The sequence below is a fragment of the Coregonus lavaretus genome, assembly GCF_964263955.1.
Source record: "Coregonus lavaretus genome assembly, chromosome: 2".
Lineage (NCBI taxonomy): Eukaryota > Metazoa > Chordata > Actinopteri > Salmoniformes > Salmonidae > Coregonus > Coregonus lavaretus.
The window spans coordinates 8,977,716-8,994,417 of record NC_139989.1 but is presented as its reverse complement, the minus strand read 5'-3'; the positions used below and the strand labels follow the sequence as shown (position 1 = coordinate 8,994,417).

The following is a 16,702-nucleotide window of genomic DNA, read 5'->3' as shown; positions in this document are numbered from 1 at the left end:
ATTTAAAAAACATGGTAATTCCCCAAATAGCCTATACATCGTTTGCATGTCACAGATGGAATGTTCTACTGTATGCACGCTCGACACAACAGGTTTTCAGTCCGGAGGTCAATATTATAACGACCCATGAGGTTACTTGTGTACACAACACATGACAAAAACGTATCTAGCGTTTATGGAAACTGCATGGTTCAAAGCTATAGTTGCACTTTGACTAAATGGTGTTTTTTGAGTTAGCTAGCCTATCTGATGCAATGACATTAAATGCAATTATCATTATTTTAGGCCTGTGTTAGTCTATTTAATCATTTTTCATGTTTGTTAACCCTTGACTTTGTATTTGGGGCCACTCACATTTGAAGGGTAAATTAATTAATGTATTAATTAATTTATGTTATTTCACGCATTGACTGGTATCGAAATGGAATTGACCCAGCACTGCACATCAAACCAACGCTATATATAGCCACTAGTAACAGTCTTTAGTATATTGCCAAATCTGGCAGCTCGAAGTATTGTATTGCCATTAAAGATGTTGGATGTTGTGAGTTTGGTCTTGTCTATTTTGAAGAACAGGTCGTGGTGCAGTGAAGTCAGCTCACCAACCAATGGCTCCCAACAACATCTCAACAAAATAGTTTCCGACTATTGTCAGATAATCATGCGTGCATGCCTGTGGAGTGTAGGCTATGCGTGCCTGAGCGCATGCATCTCTGCATATTCGTGTGTATGCAATCAAGGGTATGCTAATGCATGGGAAGATCTGATATAAAAAGTAAAAAAAGGAAATTGTAGCCTAACATTTAAGAATAGGCTATTTAATAACAACTCGGGGAACAGTACACAACAGAGGCACGTATTAATTATTATAGTGGAATCAAGTGTAATTGATGTAGCTGAAACCAGGGGTTACGGATTGAATTAGCCAAATTCAGTTGGGTATTGCTGACTGGCTCTTCAAATTTCAGGCCTCTTCCTTGTTGCAAATTACTTTAGCTGTAAGGCATTATGTAAAACTAGATCTACCTGTTTAAGATCAAATTATGGCAAAATAAAAAAAATCTTATTAAAACAGTAGCCTATGTAAATTACAGGTTTGTATCAAATATATATATTTTTTTTTTTTCGGAACACTTTTTTTTAAATTCAGAAATTGGGGCAATGGCATTGCATGTTAATTCCTTTATAGGCCTTCACGTACTTTCGATAGCTGCCATTGTGATAGATATGTATAATGCTTTCGTTTCGCTCTCAAAAAATGTTTTCATTTACCCCGATACATTTATTAAATAACATTAGCATTAATGACACACGTGAGGGGCTTCCTAATACCAGTGAATGCTATTTAATACGATTGTTTTCCTTTAAAGTGACTATTTATGCTTTTTAATGGAAGGAGCAGCCGGGTATTCCTCTTTATGAGTGAGCTATTGTGCCTGGGGTTAGGATCCCACACACAATCTGAGATGCAGCCAACAAAAACAGCCCTGACAGACAATGGCTCGCTTCACCTGCTACAGCACTGCACCGCAATTATGCCAAGGACATGTACAGTTAGGCTTCATTCACCTTATTTGAAAACAACTGCTTCGGAATAAAACAGACTTGGGGGGGGATTTTAAAAAAGTTGCTCAGTAGGCCTAAATCTATCTCGATGTCACAACATCCCCATGCCACAACGCTCTCGACTACCAGACAGTGGAAAATAGAACAGAGCACAGACACAGGATATGCATATACACCCACCGACTCCACTCCACCATGCTTCAGTAGAGATTGATTTCGAGGTGCATGCCATCAATACACAATCAAAACTCCATTTAAATTCGCTTACGTAATGCATTGTCCCCGTGGCTTTTTGCACGCAAAACAAGGCTACAGCAGGTGTGTTAGAAGCATACATGATAATTTACATCGATATGACTACAATGAAGCCTATGGGTAGAGATGTGACCAAATATAAAGATATATCCACTTGCCAACTTATTTGTTATATCATTTAACTGAATGCAGTTGAAATAGGTTTCCCACATTTTATTCCAACTGAATGCTGTCAAACAACACCAATAATTACAGACAGGCTAGTAATAACAAATATTTGATGCATGTCTTAAAAGCTTTAACAAAAACTAAATAAAAAAACAATAGAGTGGTATGGAAAGGCAAATGTAATAACCTTCAACACAAGCCATATACATCTCACTAATTTTAAAGAATGGTTTTGCTTGAGGGCTGGCGCTTCACACACACACACTTCAAACACCAATGTATTCATTGTTTTCTGTGTCATTTGGCATGGTCAAAAGCTCGGCTCCGGTTTTGAATGATCCTGTGCTCTGAACTATGAGTTGAAAGTATAAGTTGTTTTATTATACTTGAGGGAAACAATGGGTTCAGCTGCTTATTGCAAGGAACACTCGTCAGGGGAGAGTTAAACTCAATTACTGTAACCGTGCTGAATAGAAAAAAACTGCCAAGAACGAAAATACAACCGGGCGTATCAACCACTGAATAAAAAATGAAAATATATGAATAAAAATCGACATGAAGCGTATCAAATGTTTATTTTTTTCTGGCCAACAAAGGACTATAATACATTGACAGGCATGGGAACTATTGCCAGCACAAGTCTATACAATACAGCTAAAACCGCCTCCAATTTGGACATTGGACATACAAGATATCAGGTGGTCCCAAATGTTTAGAATTTCTTCGAACATACAAAAAAAAATCAAAAGACAATATCCATTTATTGCTTTTATGGTGCTTCAAGGGAAGAACAAGTGAAACGTATTCTGATTGGCACAACACATAAAAGCTTGTATAAAAACAAGAAAGTAGAAACACAAAACAGTTCTCTTCAGGGTCTCCATTATGCTCTATTCAATTTAAAAAACTGAATGGAATAAGGATGATAGAGCTAGAGAGAAATGGAGGTTTATTTCTATTAAATTTGTTTACTTGCTTCAATGTCGCCTCAACATGCTACAAGAGGGCTGAATTGAAATATCCCAGAGAAAAAATACCCCAAACTTCTGTTTTCTAAGAACCATAAAACCACATGAAGAACTAACCGAATATTTAAACCCACTAAAACAGGAGGCACCAGATAAATAAAAAAGAAGTTTCAACAGACGCACCATATTTACAATTCCCATTAAATTACACATAAATAAATATATACATACATGAACACAGATTCCCTTATATAACCGTGAATCGTGTTGAAATTCAAAGTTCAAGTTGGTCGCTTGGAGTGAGAGTCTACAACTGAAGTCATGACATGGAACTCTGTGGATTTTTTTCAAGTTTATTATTCACAATACTGATAATAATTCATCCTCTTTTAGCTTATTTTTGTCACATGGCTACAATCGTAAATTGAGAGATAGAAGGGTCGCTCGATTTCAGTCCGTTGCAGCTCATAAAAAGAGGGAGTACATAAAAAGTCATAATGTGGCAGAGATCTTTCCCTCTCTGGAGGTGTTCCTTTGCGCCTTTCAGCATTTTTTTTTTCTGTTTTAATTATTGTGGGGATCTTGCGCATCACTTCCCGTGAATCCAAAGTTGAATGGTAGTAAAAACAAACATGTAAAATCATCGCGAGATCAGGAAGTGGCACGTTTACTTGATCAATAGTATTTATATGTATTTATAATATTTATATTGGGCTTTCAGGTGGGAATCACTTTCTGTGCTTCTCGTCTTTGTCTCCGCCTTTAGTGCCGCTGTCTGAGTGACTGTTGTTGTTCAGGTACATTTTGTCCATGGCTTTAATCGCCTCGGTCAGATAGTTCTGGAGAGCAGTGAGGGCCGCGCACATTGCTGGGGTCCCGAATCCGTGAGAAATTAGACTGAAATGGGTCAAGCAACTCTGAATCCCTGGCTCAAGAATAGGTTGTGGTCGAGAATTCCCCAAGGGCGTACGGTCCTGGGAAAGCAGGTCTGTGAACTCTTTGCAGATTTGCCTAAAATGGGGAGACAATATAAATGTTAATTACAATCATAATGCCAGTCTGCCCCTAATATGACTTATAGGCCTATACGAGACGTGGTCAAAAATCCTATTAATTTGATATAGTTGGTGCCACAACATTATAATGTGGCCTATGGCATATTTGCTCAAAGGGACGTAAAAGTATAGTGTCATACTATGTCTAAATGTTTTAATGCAGTGGGGAAAGGTTGATGTTGGAGTAGAACCAGCTATGTGTCAATGCAATCCCAATCACAGCAAACAAAATGGTTGCATATGGATGAATCTGAGGCCTGCTCAATTGACCAATAACAGTCAACTCCATATTGGATAGGTTCATTCATATAGGCTATTCGTGCACGTGTTTTATTGCTAAAATGTTTGGCATGAATCGAATACAGAGCATGGATCTCAAATTCAGTAGGCCTAATTTTGTTGAAAGTGTCTAATTCAAGAAGTGTTTTGTTTATTTTGGCATTTTGTCGCGTGCATAACATCACGTGATGACCTGTCTGGCGCATTAGAAGGACAAATAATTTGACATTAGTCGATTAATTTGTATCCAATTATTTTCTTGTCCGTTTTAATGTCACATCCATTCAGGATGCATTTAATTAGGGGCAAAATAGACTACTACAATGTAACACAAATAACGAGTCCATAAAATAAATACTTTAGAAATGCATGTGAAAAATATAGGCCTATCAAAATGCCTACAAAAAATGATAAAAAACGAAATTATAGAATTGACCACGACCATCCATTTGTGTTTGCAAACACTGTCGATGTAAACACGAGAATTATCAATGTTTTGACATATGAAATGTGATAATATAGCACTTACTTCGTTGCCAATAACATGTTTTTCCTCTGGACTTGTTCGTTTGGGTCGGAATGCTGACGGTTTGTATATTCAGCTACTGCCTTGGCTGGAAACTCAGTCTCGCATACGTAACCAAAATCTCTGGCAAGATGCACGGCTTCGCCTGAGAAGGAAAGAATGGATGGAGTGTATAATATATTGCTCTAAATTGGACATCAAATATAGACCAATTAACACTTCCACTTAACACATGATTCATCCAATGAACGTCCTCGGCCAAAGAGAAGGCCTTGACTTTGTATCAACTTCTAAATCAGTAGGCTATAGGCTAGCGCCTGTACCTTCCATCACATGATGGATTATTTTATTGTAGTATTTTTTGTTGTTGTCATTTATCAGACGCTCTTATCCAGAAAGACTTGCAGGAGACATTAGGGTTAAGTGCCTTGCATCGGCTCGGGAATTCGAACCAGCAACCTTTCGGTTACTGGCTCAACGCCCTTAACCGCTAGGCTACCTGTTATCAATAAGAGTCAGGCCCCCATTCCGTGAGAAGAGTTAAATATCAGGGAAGCAATATAAAGTGTCATAAAGAGCGTCATGCATATCACCATGTCATTGCTTAGCCATCCCTAAACATTATTGAAAGCACAGCAGATCATACAACGAAAGCAATTTTAAAAGGCTATATGCAAATCTCGCTCCTACATACTTTAGCCATGAGAATTATAGGTTCATTCCATTGAGGTCTGCCTTTTTTGTAGATTTTTTCAAGTCTTTGGTTTTAATTTCCTGAAACAGTTGGGTTTTTACTGCGGGGCTTCCTGCCATAAGCCTCAACTCCGGAAGAACGCATGCGCCAATTAGCATCAAAGCTCAAGTCCAGTAAACTCGTTTCCATAAAATGGAGCGGATCATAAACAATAACAGCACTTCAGAAAAACGCAGTGTCTCTTCACTAAATAACCGCGTGTCTTCATATCCCCCCACACCTCCCCCCTTATCGCAAAGAATCAGACATTTCTTCAACCTCATTACCATACAGCACCCAATTTCAATGAAGTACAGTGAATATTGCATTCGCTCTTCGGCTGTAATGATTAACAGGAACCAATGAACCGTCCCAGGCTTTCACCTTTAAAACCCACAGCTCACCAAATACCACCGCACTGAATAATAAGGTTCAACTTTGCAAGGAAAATTGATTTATTCAATAGCAATGGCATCTTCATAGTATACCACAATTGACAATGTATTATTTAATAGTCTCATAACATATAGATCTTCCATAGGTCACATCCACTACCATCACAGAGAAACAGAAAGAGTCCCTGCATGTGTAAATAATAGTAGTCTAATAGCAGTAGCAGTAGCTGTTGGCTAGTAGGCCTACTATTACTACTATTACTATAACTATGATTACTACTACTACTACTACTGCTACTAGCCTAATATAGGCCTTATAATAATGATAATGATAACAAGCCACTATAGGGTTAATAAATCAATCGATTCACCTCTGCCAGAGGTGAAACAGTTCCACACTCCCGCAAGACAATAAATAAGCAAATGCCCATAACCCTGCTTCAACAACGAGCCTAATTCATCTGGCACAAACTAGGCCAGCCAGGCTAACCGAACCCCACCTCACACTGTACTAGCCTATTCTAGGACCACTTTCACGAGAGGATTGCACACATGTAGGCTAAATACACAGGCCAATGTTGCGAAAAGCCTTTTAGAATTATTACCATCATCCTCTCTCTCAAAAACACACATATATCCTTCATGCATGACTGGTTTGCAAGGCAAAGTCAGTCCAAATTACATGGATGAGCGCATATGCTGATTTCGAATGTCTCCCCTGAAACCGTTCAAAGCACCTGCTATCACGGGAACCGGAACTCAGATCATTTACAATGCAACTTACCTTCGACTAGTGACGTCAGCAGGGTAACGTTTGCGGCTTTGCGTCTACCTGCAGGTAGATTTAATCCGATTTTATCCAATTTCTCTCTGAGGGACCTTCCGCCATTCTTAGACTTGGCCCTGTGACAAGAACAGAAAAATAGGTTGTATGAATAGGCTAATTTGTAAAATGGCATGTTTTATTTTTTTCCCAACCATCATTGGACACACTATCTGATCCAAAAAGGTCTGAATGAATAAGCATGTTATTAATCATATTATTGAATCAAAGAGGTAGCTATCTTGATTTAAAAAAGAACAATGCCATAATAGCATCGTCTTCCTTCCATACACTTCTATAACACTATCGGTGTCTACAGGCCTATGTGTGTGTCAATATAGGCTATGTATTTTCAAATCACAGAAACTACTTGATTTGAGTGCAGAGTGTATACCCAAAATACTGGCTTTGTGTCTAGGTTGGAATCTATAGACTAAACACTGCAGTAGTTTACTGTTGTTGGTATAGGTCTATATATGATTTGCTTAAACTAGTCTTACAGGGTTGAGGGTAAGGCCAATAGGCCTACATTAATTTGTGGGCTACATTGCGAGTGTAAAGTTAATATGGAATTTATCAGTCTGCCTTTTGGGCTGTTTTAAATGCAGGAGGTGTCACGCTTAGTCGATTTTAATTATACCTGGGATAAAGAATGAGGAGAGACATTAAAGTCCGGCTCACCTTCTCAGCACCCCGCCCAGCAGTGACGCGTTGAGGCACTCAGGCGGCGAAAGGCGTCTCTGCACTTCCGCCACCGTGACCTTGTACTTTGATGTGGAGCTGAGCAAGGACAGGCGACCCGGAACAGAGCAGAACACCTCGTTGGGGTTTACCACACCGCCAAAAAGACCGTCCTTATTTATCGGAATGGCGGAGACGTTGTTGTTCTTGGATAAAGAAACTGGACCTAGGGAAAAAAGAGACTAAGTTCAGTGAATCTTATTCAATGTAGACCGTTAATCATGAGATTCATATCAAACGCAGTGTGGGTGTAGAGGCCTACACACAATTAAAACAATTGGCATAGGGGATGACAGGCCAAATAATACTAATATTAACACGAATAATAAAACATTAATAATGATAATATAGGCCTATTTATTGTTTTTCTTATTTTTGTTATTAGGCCTACGCACAAAGGCCTAACCATTGCAAAATGTTTTACCATATTGTACGCCTCGTATAGGCCCAATATTTGTTTAGGGCAGGCTATCTATGCAATTTGAACTCTGAAACATCGCACGCTTTTGCAGACGCACGCGCACACATGTTGCAATACTTAAACACACACACAGCACGCGAAGAGAAGCCTTTTTTCAAATATCCATGGTCTCCCCAAAAATACAGTCGCGCGTGTGATTTCACTTTGCATGGGTTACCGTTTTGTGTGCAGTAACCGGAGACAAAGGGACTAGCGCTTTTGGTTAGATCACTTGTGACATTAATAGCCCAGGGGAGGCTAATAGAGACGATAGGAGTTAAACGAACTCTTGAGATTACTAATATAAGAGCTAATTATCATGTTGATGCGGAAAGAGCATCTCTCAAGATTTATCCCCTGCGCATCTAATTTGAACTGACAAAAGTCTCCACATGGCGAGAGGAGTAACGTTCAACCTGACCATGAAGTAGGCCTAGCACGCCCGAAATGGTCTTATAGGAGTAAACAATTGAATTCACACGCAATTATGCTAGGCCCATATATGATAATGCAACACTGAACGCATTTTCCATAATCAACCGAAGCCAAACACTGATGGAATGAGACTCTATAAATGGTTTAAAGACCTTGCCTATTTTTGCAGCCTAGATTTTTTCCACCTTTGATGGAGGATCTGGTATCATCCTGATACTTAATACATAGAGCATTAACAACTGCCATTTTAGATTTGCTCCCAAATGGGCCTATATTTACGATATCTAGCGAAAAGATGCATCAACACATTAAAACCAATAGCCTGAACAGCATAGCCTATATAGGGCATATTCGCATCTGACTAGGCCTACTCTGAAATGCTGACATTGGCATTCATTGATGAAAAGGTGCATTCAGTTAGTTTGATGCACTCGAGCTCACGTAATAAAAAACACTGCGCATTAATCCACTTGGTTCAGTGCGCTGGCTACCGCACGAGCTGCGGAGCAGAGTGGTGGTGTGGTGTGATGTGCAGCTTGTGGAAACATGCATGGTATCTCGAAGGAAATTGCTTACCTTTTTTAATTACAGTCTGGTCTGGGATGTGAATTCCTTGATCCTCAACATGCTGCAACACACAGATGCAAAATACACTATTTAATATAGAATACAATGGAATTAATTTTACATGTCATGCTGTTTGCAAAAGACTGGCATGTAGCCCACAATCAAAAAATATTATGGGCCTATACCTGTTATTATTTTCAATGAGGGTGATATTGGCTATAGCTGTTAGGCAGTGCGCCTCATGCACATCAGACTTAAATAATGAAGCTCTGTCGCCCAATAATCGTGACCTCATTCCAACCGCAGCTTGGATTCTTACGAAGAACTATGAATCCAAATTGTATTCGGAATAAAGGTGTATTACACATCGTGCACGCTAATTGGGGATTAAGCATTTGTTTTAGAAAAAAACCAAAACGCGTCATTGCTATAGGCATTTACTTATTCGATTTATTCGTATTATCTGCTGAGCGATGGAAATTCATCTAAAAAAAATGGTGCTCATAGTGTGCCTGCATGTGCAAAACTCCCGAGTGGACATTTTATTATTGCTCTCAGCCTCCCGCTCATATCGGCGCTTGAGTCTTTTCAATGAGAACAATTAAATTAAAGATGAAGGGAGGATATCCAGAATCATGTCCAAAAATGACAGGGAATATTAATCAACAAGCGCGGCATACCATCCATTTTGTGAGAGGGGTTGCAGATCAAATTATAGTTCTCAGAGCTTCAGCTTTGATCTGTTTGTTTAGGGCAAGTGTTTATAACACTATGCATCTTTTCAGTGGAGGGAGGGGGTCAACAAAATAATACGGCTAATAAAGTTTCAACACAGCTCGAGAATCTAGACTGAATAATCCATGCAAATAGGCTTTTATACAATGTTTCACTCGAGAGCCGTTTGTAAAATAAAATGTATGTTGGAACATTTACATAAAAAGGCCTCTGTCAATTAAATGCAATGGTTATGGCCATAATCTTTGACCATTTCTGCATTTATAAAATTGCATGCCATGCACTGAGTCATTAAATGTAGGCCATGACATTTCATACAGAGCTGCTAATTTACTGCAGCAAACACTTAGGCTATAGAAGGCTACGTGTGTAGGCCTAATAATAATTTCAAAACAATAATAAGAAAATAATAACAACAACAATTATTATTATAATAACAACAACAACAATAATGTAATAGTAAAAATGTAATAGTAATAATAATATAATTACCAAATAATGCTGAATTACCTGAACATCTTCTAAAGAGTGAGGTATTCCATGGATTGGGATAGAATCTGAGAGTCCCGTATCGATTCCGTGGCCCGACGGCAGGAGCACTTCTCTCCGGTACTCCCTACAGAGCTGATGGGGCAAGCCGCGGTGCTGGTGCAGCAAACTGCTCTCCTGACTTTGCCTCTGGCCCGGCCAGCCAGGGTGCTGTGGCTGAGGCTGAGCGTGCAGAGAGTTGAGGGAGTAGGGGTCGTTGACGTGCGAGTATGGGTCCTGGGACTGGGGGTAGATTGGCTGGTAGGGCGGAGGAAAGTACGGTGGCTGGAAGTCGGAGTTTGGGGTATGGGAGAGTGGAGGGGCGCTATATGGAGACTGGCCCACGCCTCCCAGCTGAGGTAGCCTGGCTGTCCCATTGCTGGTATCGTGACGATCCTGCAGGAAAAAAGAATCGGAGAAATTAAACCTATACACCAACCCTCCATTTTACCCGTTTTCACAGGGGCTTTTATGGACTGTCACCTACCATAATTGCATGTCTATTCAAAGTCGTTGGTTGAAATAAAATCAACAGCAGTTCTCTGTTGAACGCAGCAATAATAGCCTAATAATAATAATAATAATAATAATAATAATAATAATAATGCTAACAATGATAACAGTGATAATTACTGTAGGCTAATAACACACCCGCCGTAGGCCTATTTGATCATTTTCGGGAGGAAAAATGAATACAGTTGAAATATTTCGATAGGCCTACTGAAATAAAATGTGAGAGCAATCTTGTATTCTTTTTATTTTTTGTATGATAGCTTAGCAAAACGATTTGATTAAAAAAGGCAATAATCGGAGTCTGAATGCTGCACGAAGTAGGTTATAACTCAGTCTTTGCCACAGAGTCCAACTTACCATCGCGGAAAAGCTGTGCACTAACATCTGCGAAGATTTTCAAGCGATTCAAAAGAGAATTTTCAGAAGAAAAACGTTGATAAAACAACGAAAATTTACGAGCAAACAAAATAATGCCAGCAACAACACTATTGAAAGATCACGGAGCCCAACGTTCAGATAAGCACCACCGAAGAACGATAATCCATCAGAATTTGGTTAAATTCCCACTGCCCTTCATTCGATTCTAAAATGCAATGTTTGGTCTTGCGGATTTATGTTTAAAGTTTCTTGTATCCCTGTTCCGTCTTCTGGCTCTATCACTGTGCTGTTCCCTCGACTGAGCTCATATTAGCAAAGAGCTGCTTCTTTCCTTGGACTCCTAATAGCAGATATTCATGACTATTAATATTACACGAATTCTTAATAAGGGAAGAATGGTCGGAAATCGAGCGTGAAGCGAGGAAGCAACTCAAGGCAGAGTCTGTACTAAATGACGTCCATTGAATGAGGAATCAGTATATCTATCTAATCAGAGATGGAGAGAGAAAGAGGGAGTGAGTGAGGAGGGGAGAGAGAGAGAGGGAGACAAAAAGAGGGACATTCTCTTGCGTCTGACGAATCAGAGAGAGGGGGGAACATTTTAAAAGGTTCGAAGGCAAGCACAAGTGAAAGAAAGACAGAATGAAGGGGGACCAGAGATAGAGGAAGAGCCATGGAAGGAAACAATGTGCACCTCTGATTCGTGTGAAAATCCAGCAAACGCTGAGGGCATCTCGGCTGGCGCATTTTTACTGTTCAGAGGGCGGTTGTCTGCTCGCCCTGTCCCTTTGTTTTTGACTTCAGATTCCGACGCCTCGCGTTCCATGGCCCTTCCCGTGTCTCTCGAATGAATTAATCCACGGTTATTCGAATTCAAACTACGTCAGCCGAGCTAACTTTCACTCGGAGCAAATATATTCCAAAATTATCATACGGATACGCACCCCGCACGCTTAACACATCCACTTCCCACTTCTAACCTATTTGCACGAGACCATTTTGACAAAACAGCGTAAGAGTAACCATTATGAAAACACTGTAGTTAACACTGATTTCGATAAAACAGAAACGGGTCTATTAGCCTACCAGTAAACTAAACTTGAATGAGAGAATCACAAATTCAAACACGGGCAGCGAAACCCAGCCCAGCGTTTCTTCCCTGCTCTTTGCATGCCTATTCTCCAGACGCGGTTAAAACACGTTCAACTGGCTGCACCACTCCTAAACAACTCCCTGATATGACTGCCAAACTTTCTATGCTATAATAACAATTACTCAGCGTGTGCAGTGCACACACACGCTAAGGGCTAGAAATGCACCGATTTATTTCATAAGAATGTAAGGGATAGGCATCACATTATTTGTATACATTTAAACACATTATTTTAAACATACTTATTTTTCTATGATACAGTCAGCAAATGCATTTTGGGTATGTCTCCCTGAGTACATGCTCTTACATTATGTGTACATTTAACATGTTTCTATGTATATTAACATGTTATGCAGTGCGTTTTGATAAATCCTATTTTATACAATTACGTTTTAAATTATATAAATATTTTATTCTCTTTTATTGCCTGTTTTTCTATGGGTTTGCCATTGATTACATTAATTTATTGATGTGAAAATTTATTATTATTATTACTATTACTTTATTTGCACTGTTAATATTGAAACTGTGTAAAATGTATCTTTCTACACAATTAAAAATGGCATTACTCCATATCAAAATATCTAACATATTAAATAAACCAGTATGCATCTGTATATCCTTCAATGAATTAAATATGTTCCCAGACAACTGTCAAAACAATTAGAGATTTGGACAAAATAAAAATAAAGCAGTATACCCCATTAATGACATGAAAACAGCAATAAATCAAATATGAGCCTCTTACCTCGCAATCTTCATATTTTATATTATCAGTTAATTTCCAAAGCATTTTCATGGGTTGTGGTGGGTATTGAGAGCGCCTTTCCTTGTTTTACACAGTGAATTGTGCTCTAGCTGAAAGTATTTTAGTTGAGCTTGGCTGTCTGCGCTCGGAGATCTCCCTCTAATGGTGGAAGTAAAAGGCTCGCGCACCACTGTAATAACATTCGCATTCCCTCATTAGCATATCAACAGCCGCTTGATTCCCATCTGCCCAACACCAATGGACAACACAGGTAACACTGTAGCGAGACTTCAATTGTATTTACTTCTCCCACATTCAATGAGAATATACAGTACGATCTGAGCGTACATTTTATATGCATTCTCTATGACAAAAAGGCAACAACCCACCCTGCACCTAGGGGTGTGAACGTTCATTTGATGGCTATGATAAAACAAATAATTAGATAATACATGTTATGTATTAATTTGCTTCCTTTTTCGTGCATATTTGTTTAAGGAAATGTGGTTTCATAAAAACAACTGTTTATGTAACAGCTTCATAAAAACAAGTTCCATAATCTCACACCCTACATAGGCCTATGGTATAATCTGTCTGTGCTTACATTTTAGAATATTTAACTTGCTCTGAAGAGCGTGCCACACGCAAATACTCTATCTCCTGTTCTCTTAATACTTTGTTGCCAACCTGATTTTCGTAAACTGTTGTTTTAGACATATTGAGAGTTGAGACCATGAAAAGCTATTCTGTCACTGTCATGCAAAAGAAGAAACACTCTAAAGTGGGTATACAGCTCCATTCACGACATATAAGAGCGCCGTTTTTGGAATGTAAATAATTAACACAACAACATAGCTTGTTTAATGTCAATGAGGTCTGAAGTATTTGGGCGGGTCAAGAACCAGGTCGCCAACTCCTAGGCGTTGGCCTCTCCTAGTTCAGATTTACATTTTTGGTGGGGTACCTTCACCACCGGTTGTTATTAATGAGAGGGCCAATGAAACTAGATCACAATAACAACTATCAGCGGGGTAAAGGTGCCTTAAAAAAATAAATCGTGGGGTGTGTGGGTCTGTATGTGTTTCTATATGCTGCTGTGTGGATTTTAGAGGTGGTGTGCTTTTGGAGAGTGAAACCAAAATGCTCAATCTCACCATGGCTTGGATTGTTTCACCGACCACAGTTTCACTGCGTTAGAAAGTTATGTTTTAAAATCTACATTCAATTATTCTTTAAAAAACATTTACATTAGGCCAACATGCATATCCACAGTAATAGGCCTACATCGGAGAGATTTGTTTTGAATTTTTAGATGACAAGAACCACAACTTCTGGGCGAGCTATAACTTTAGTATGATATGCCATTTATCATCTCAGAGACGAATTAACATCTAAAATGATAAGTTGGAGCATGTCTGATTTGTGCTATTTTTATTGATTTTATTCACATTTCAATAAACACTAGCCTATAGCAAAACAATACGTGTTACATCCTAAAAGATGTTTACTGTTTACACATCCCATACTCTATAGGCTATTATTTGTTTCTATATAAGGAACGGTTTTCTATAGTCTTAAATTGCATGATATATAAAGTGATATAGCCTTCTATGCATCAAGTTAAACCTACTTTCCCCAAGTTATTACTAGAGCCAATGCGCTTTTGTTAATCAGGCGTAAATAGGAACATTATCAACGTTTGCGAGGAAAAATAACACTGTCATAGTAAAAATAATTAAAACTATTGAATAACTTTATAATATTTAGGCTAAATATAGTGCTAGGCTACTAATTCTACAATGAAAAGTTGATGGTAATGCATTTCCCAATTGTGGCCATATATTCGACATATATTACACTCCTGTAGGCTAGTTAGTAGCCTACACGTTCTTTGTCTTGAAATAAACAGCACATACCTGCCAATCCCCCATTTTGCCCATTATTGACATCATTTTTTCTTCGCCTGGATATGGTAGATCACACGTCGTGTTATCTCAATGAGGCTTCGGGTCCATAAGCCAATTTTGCTTTTACCTGTGGTGAACGAGATCACCTCACCTGGCCATAAAAACCCTCTGGGCCACCTGGTGGCACATGCGCAATAGACCGGATGTGTAAACCTACCTGAAGTAGAGGTAATGCTCTTTTGTGAATATGCTTTTGGGGCACACTGCGTTCACTTGTAAATTAACATTTGGGAGAAAGGTGTATGGGGTGTGTGGATGAAACTTTCGCACAAAATCGCTAAAAACTTTTTTCCATGGGCTAACTGTTTTGAATACAACAATATAATTTGTATGGAGTTTTACCAATTATATATGTAAAATACAAAAGTAAATGAAACATCTATATCTTATTGAATATCAACATCATGCCAATAAGTCGGCTATATCTGTTAATTGTAAAATATTTATTCACATAAAAAATGAAACTGTCAAGATAAAATCTGAAGGTTAACTGTAACATCATTACTTATACACAATCTACCAGTATTGGGGTCATGGTTTATTTATCATCTGTTTATTTCTAATACATACTTATGAAGACGCTTCAGGCCAGAAATGAATGAGCTCAGATCTTCACCAGGCACACACAAAAACAAAGAGCAACACGTGCGCGCACCGAGGTGTTAATGGTAATGATGGTCCAAAAGGTATTTTCTTTCAAATTCTAACCGGACACATGTCGACTCTACCTATAGGGCGTTCAACAACATGGTTGTATTGCACTGTCAATTGCAGAATGGAAAGATATATCTGGCTTGAGTTATGGTATATTATTTAGTTGATATAAATATGACAAATAAACCATAACGACAATTATTCCATTTCAAATTCAACAGTGAATTATAAGCTATGTAGTCTAGATATATAGCCTATTTTAAACAACAGGCCTTTTCCGAAGAAAACACAGCTCAGTTGAAATACAGTCACACAATTTGTAATGCAAATATTGAAATATTTTAGATTACATTTTTTGTATTTGACTTGCATTTGACTGTGGTGTTATAGTCCATCATTGGCAACTGTGCGGTCTATAACCTTGTATACTTTAATATTCCCTCAATGTTTGACTTCAAAGACCATCGATTTGAGAAGAATAAAAGTGCAGGCAGGAATACAGATAAAATAGAACAATCTAAAACATATATTCAGAGCAACAAGGTGTAGCCTACTGCAATACTGTGCACAGGGAACGCTGCAAGTGTGTTAAGGAGTTTTGGACAGGATACGTTTCCATGTGAATATTCAACCTGTTTGTCTAAGGCTTGGTTTCAACCACTTCCACCACTGCCACGAGCCCCCGGCACAATTTCAGTTAAGCATCATAAAACCGTACAAGATGTTTAATAGGCAACGATACTGAAACGACTGGTTGCACCTTTTGGGCATTGATATATCTCACAGTTTAGCAAGGATAATGCGCAATACATTTTGCCAATAACATCTAAAATGTATTATTATTATTATTAGTAGTAGTAGGAGTAGTAGGAGTAGTAGTATTTCAGATGTTTACTGAATTATTAGTCCTATGCTAAAGAAATTGTCTACTTCACAACATGACATGCCATAGAATATTACATAGGCGAGAGAAACTCATCCTCGTGTGTAATTCTTATTTTGTGCGTAATTCTTATTTATCCAAACTTTGGCGCATTACTTTATTCATTATTTAA

General features: G+C 38.6%; 1 protein-coding gene across 8 annotated transcripts; it reads right to left on the bottom strand.

Moving 5' to 3' along the window:
• Positions 1-2,026: 2,026 nt before the first annotated feature.
• On the bottom strand, positions 2,027-15,068 carry tfap2a (transcription factor AP-2 alpha). Of its 8 annotated transcripts, none has more exons than XM_084181215.1 (7): positions 14,943-15,068; positions 10,199-10,630; positions 8,981-9,032; positions 7,450-7,675; positions 6,730-6,848; positions 4,821-4,962; positions 2,027-3,968 (listed from the first exon to the last, which is right to left on the bottom strand). In XM_084181215.1, the coding sequence occupies exons 1-7, from the start codon at positions 14,976-14,978 to the stop codon at positions 3,686-3,688; spliced, it is 1,290 nt and encodes a 429-aa protein (XP_084037341.1). In that variant the 5' UTR covers positions 14,979-15,068; the 3' UTR covers positions 2,027-3,685. The 8 variants fall into 8 exon arrangements, with proteins under 8 accessions (XP_084037341.1, XP_084037343.1, XP_084037338.1 ...); XM_084181217.1 differs by having other exon boundaries at positions 10,217-10,630; positions 14,943-15,067; XM_084181212.1 differs by lacking the exon at positions 14,943-15,068 and adding an exon at positions 13,027-13,193.
• Between the last annotated feature and the right edge of the window lie 1,634 nt (positions 15,069-16,702).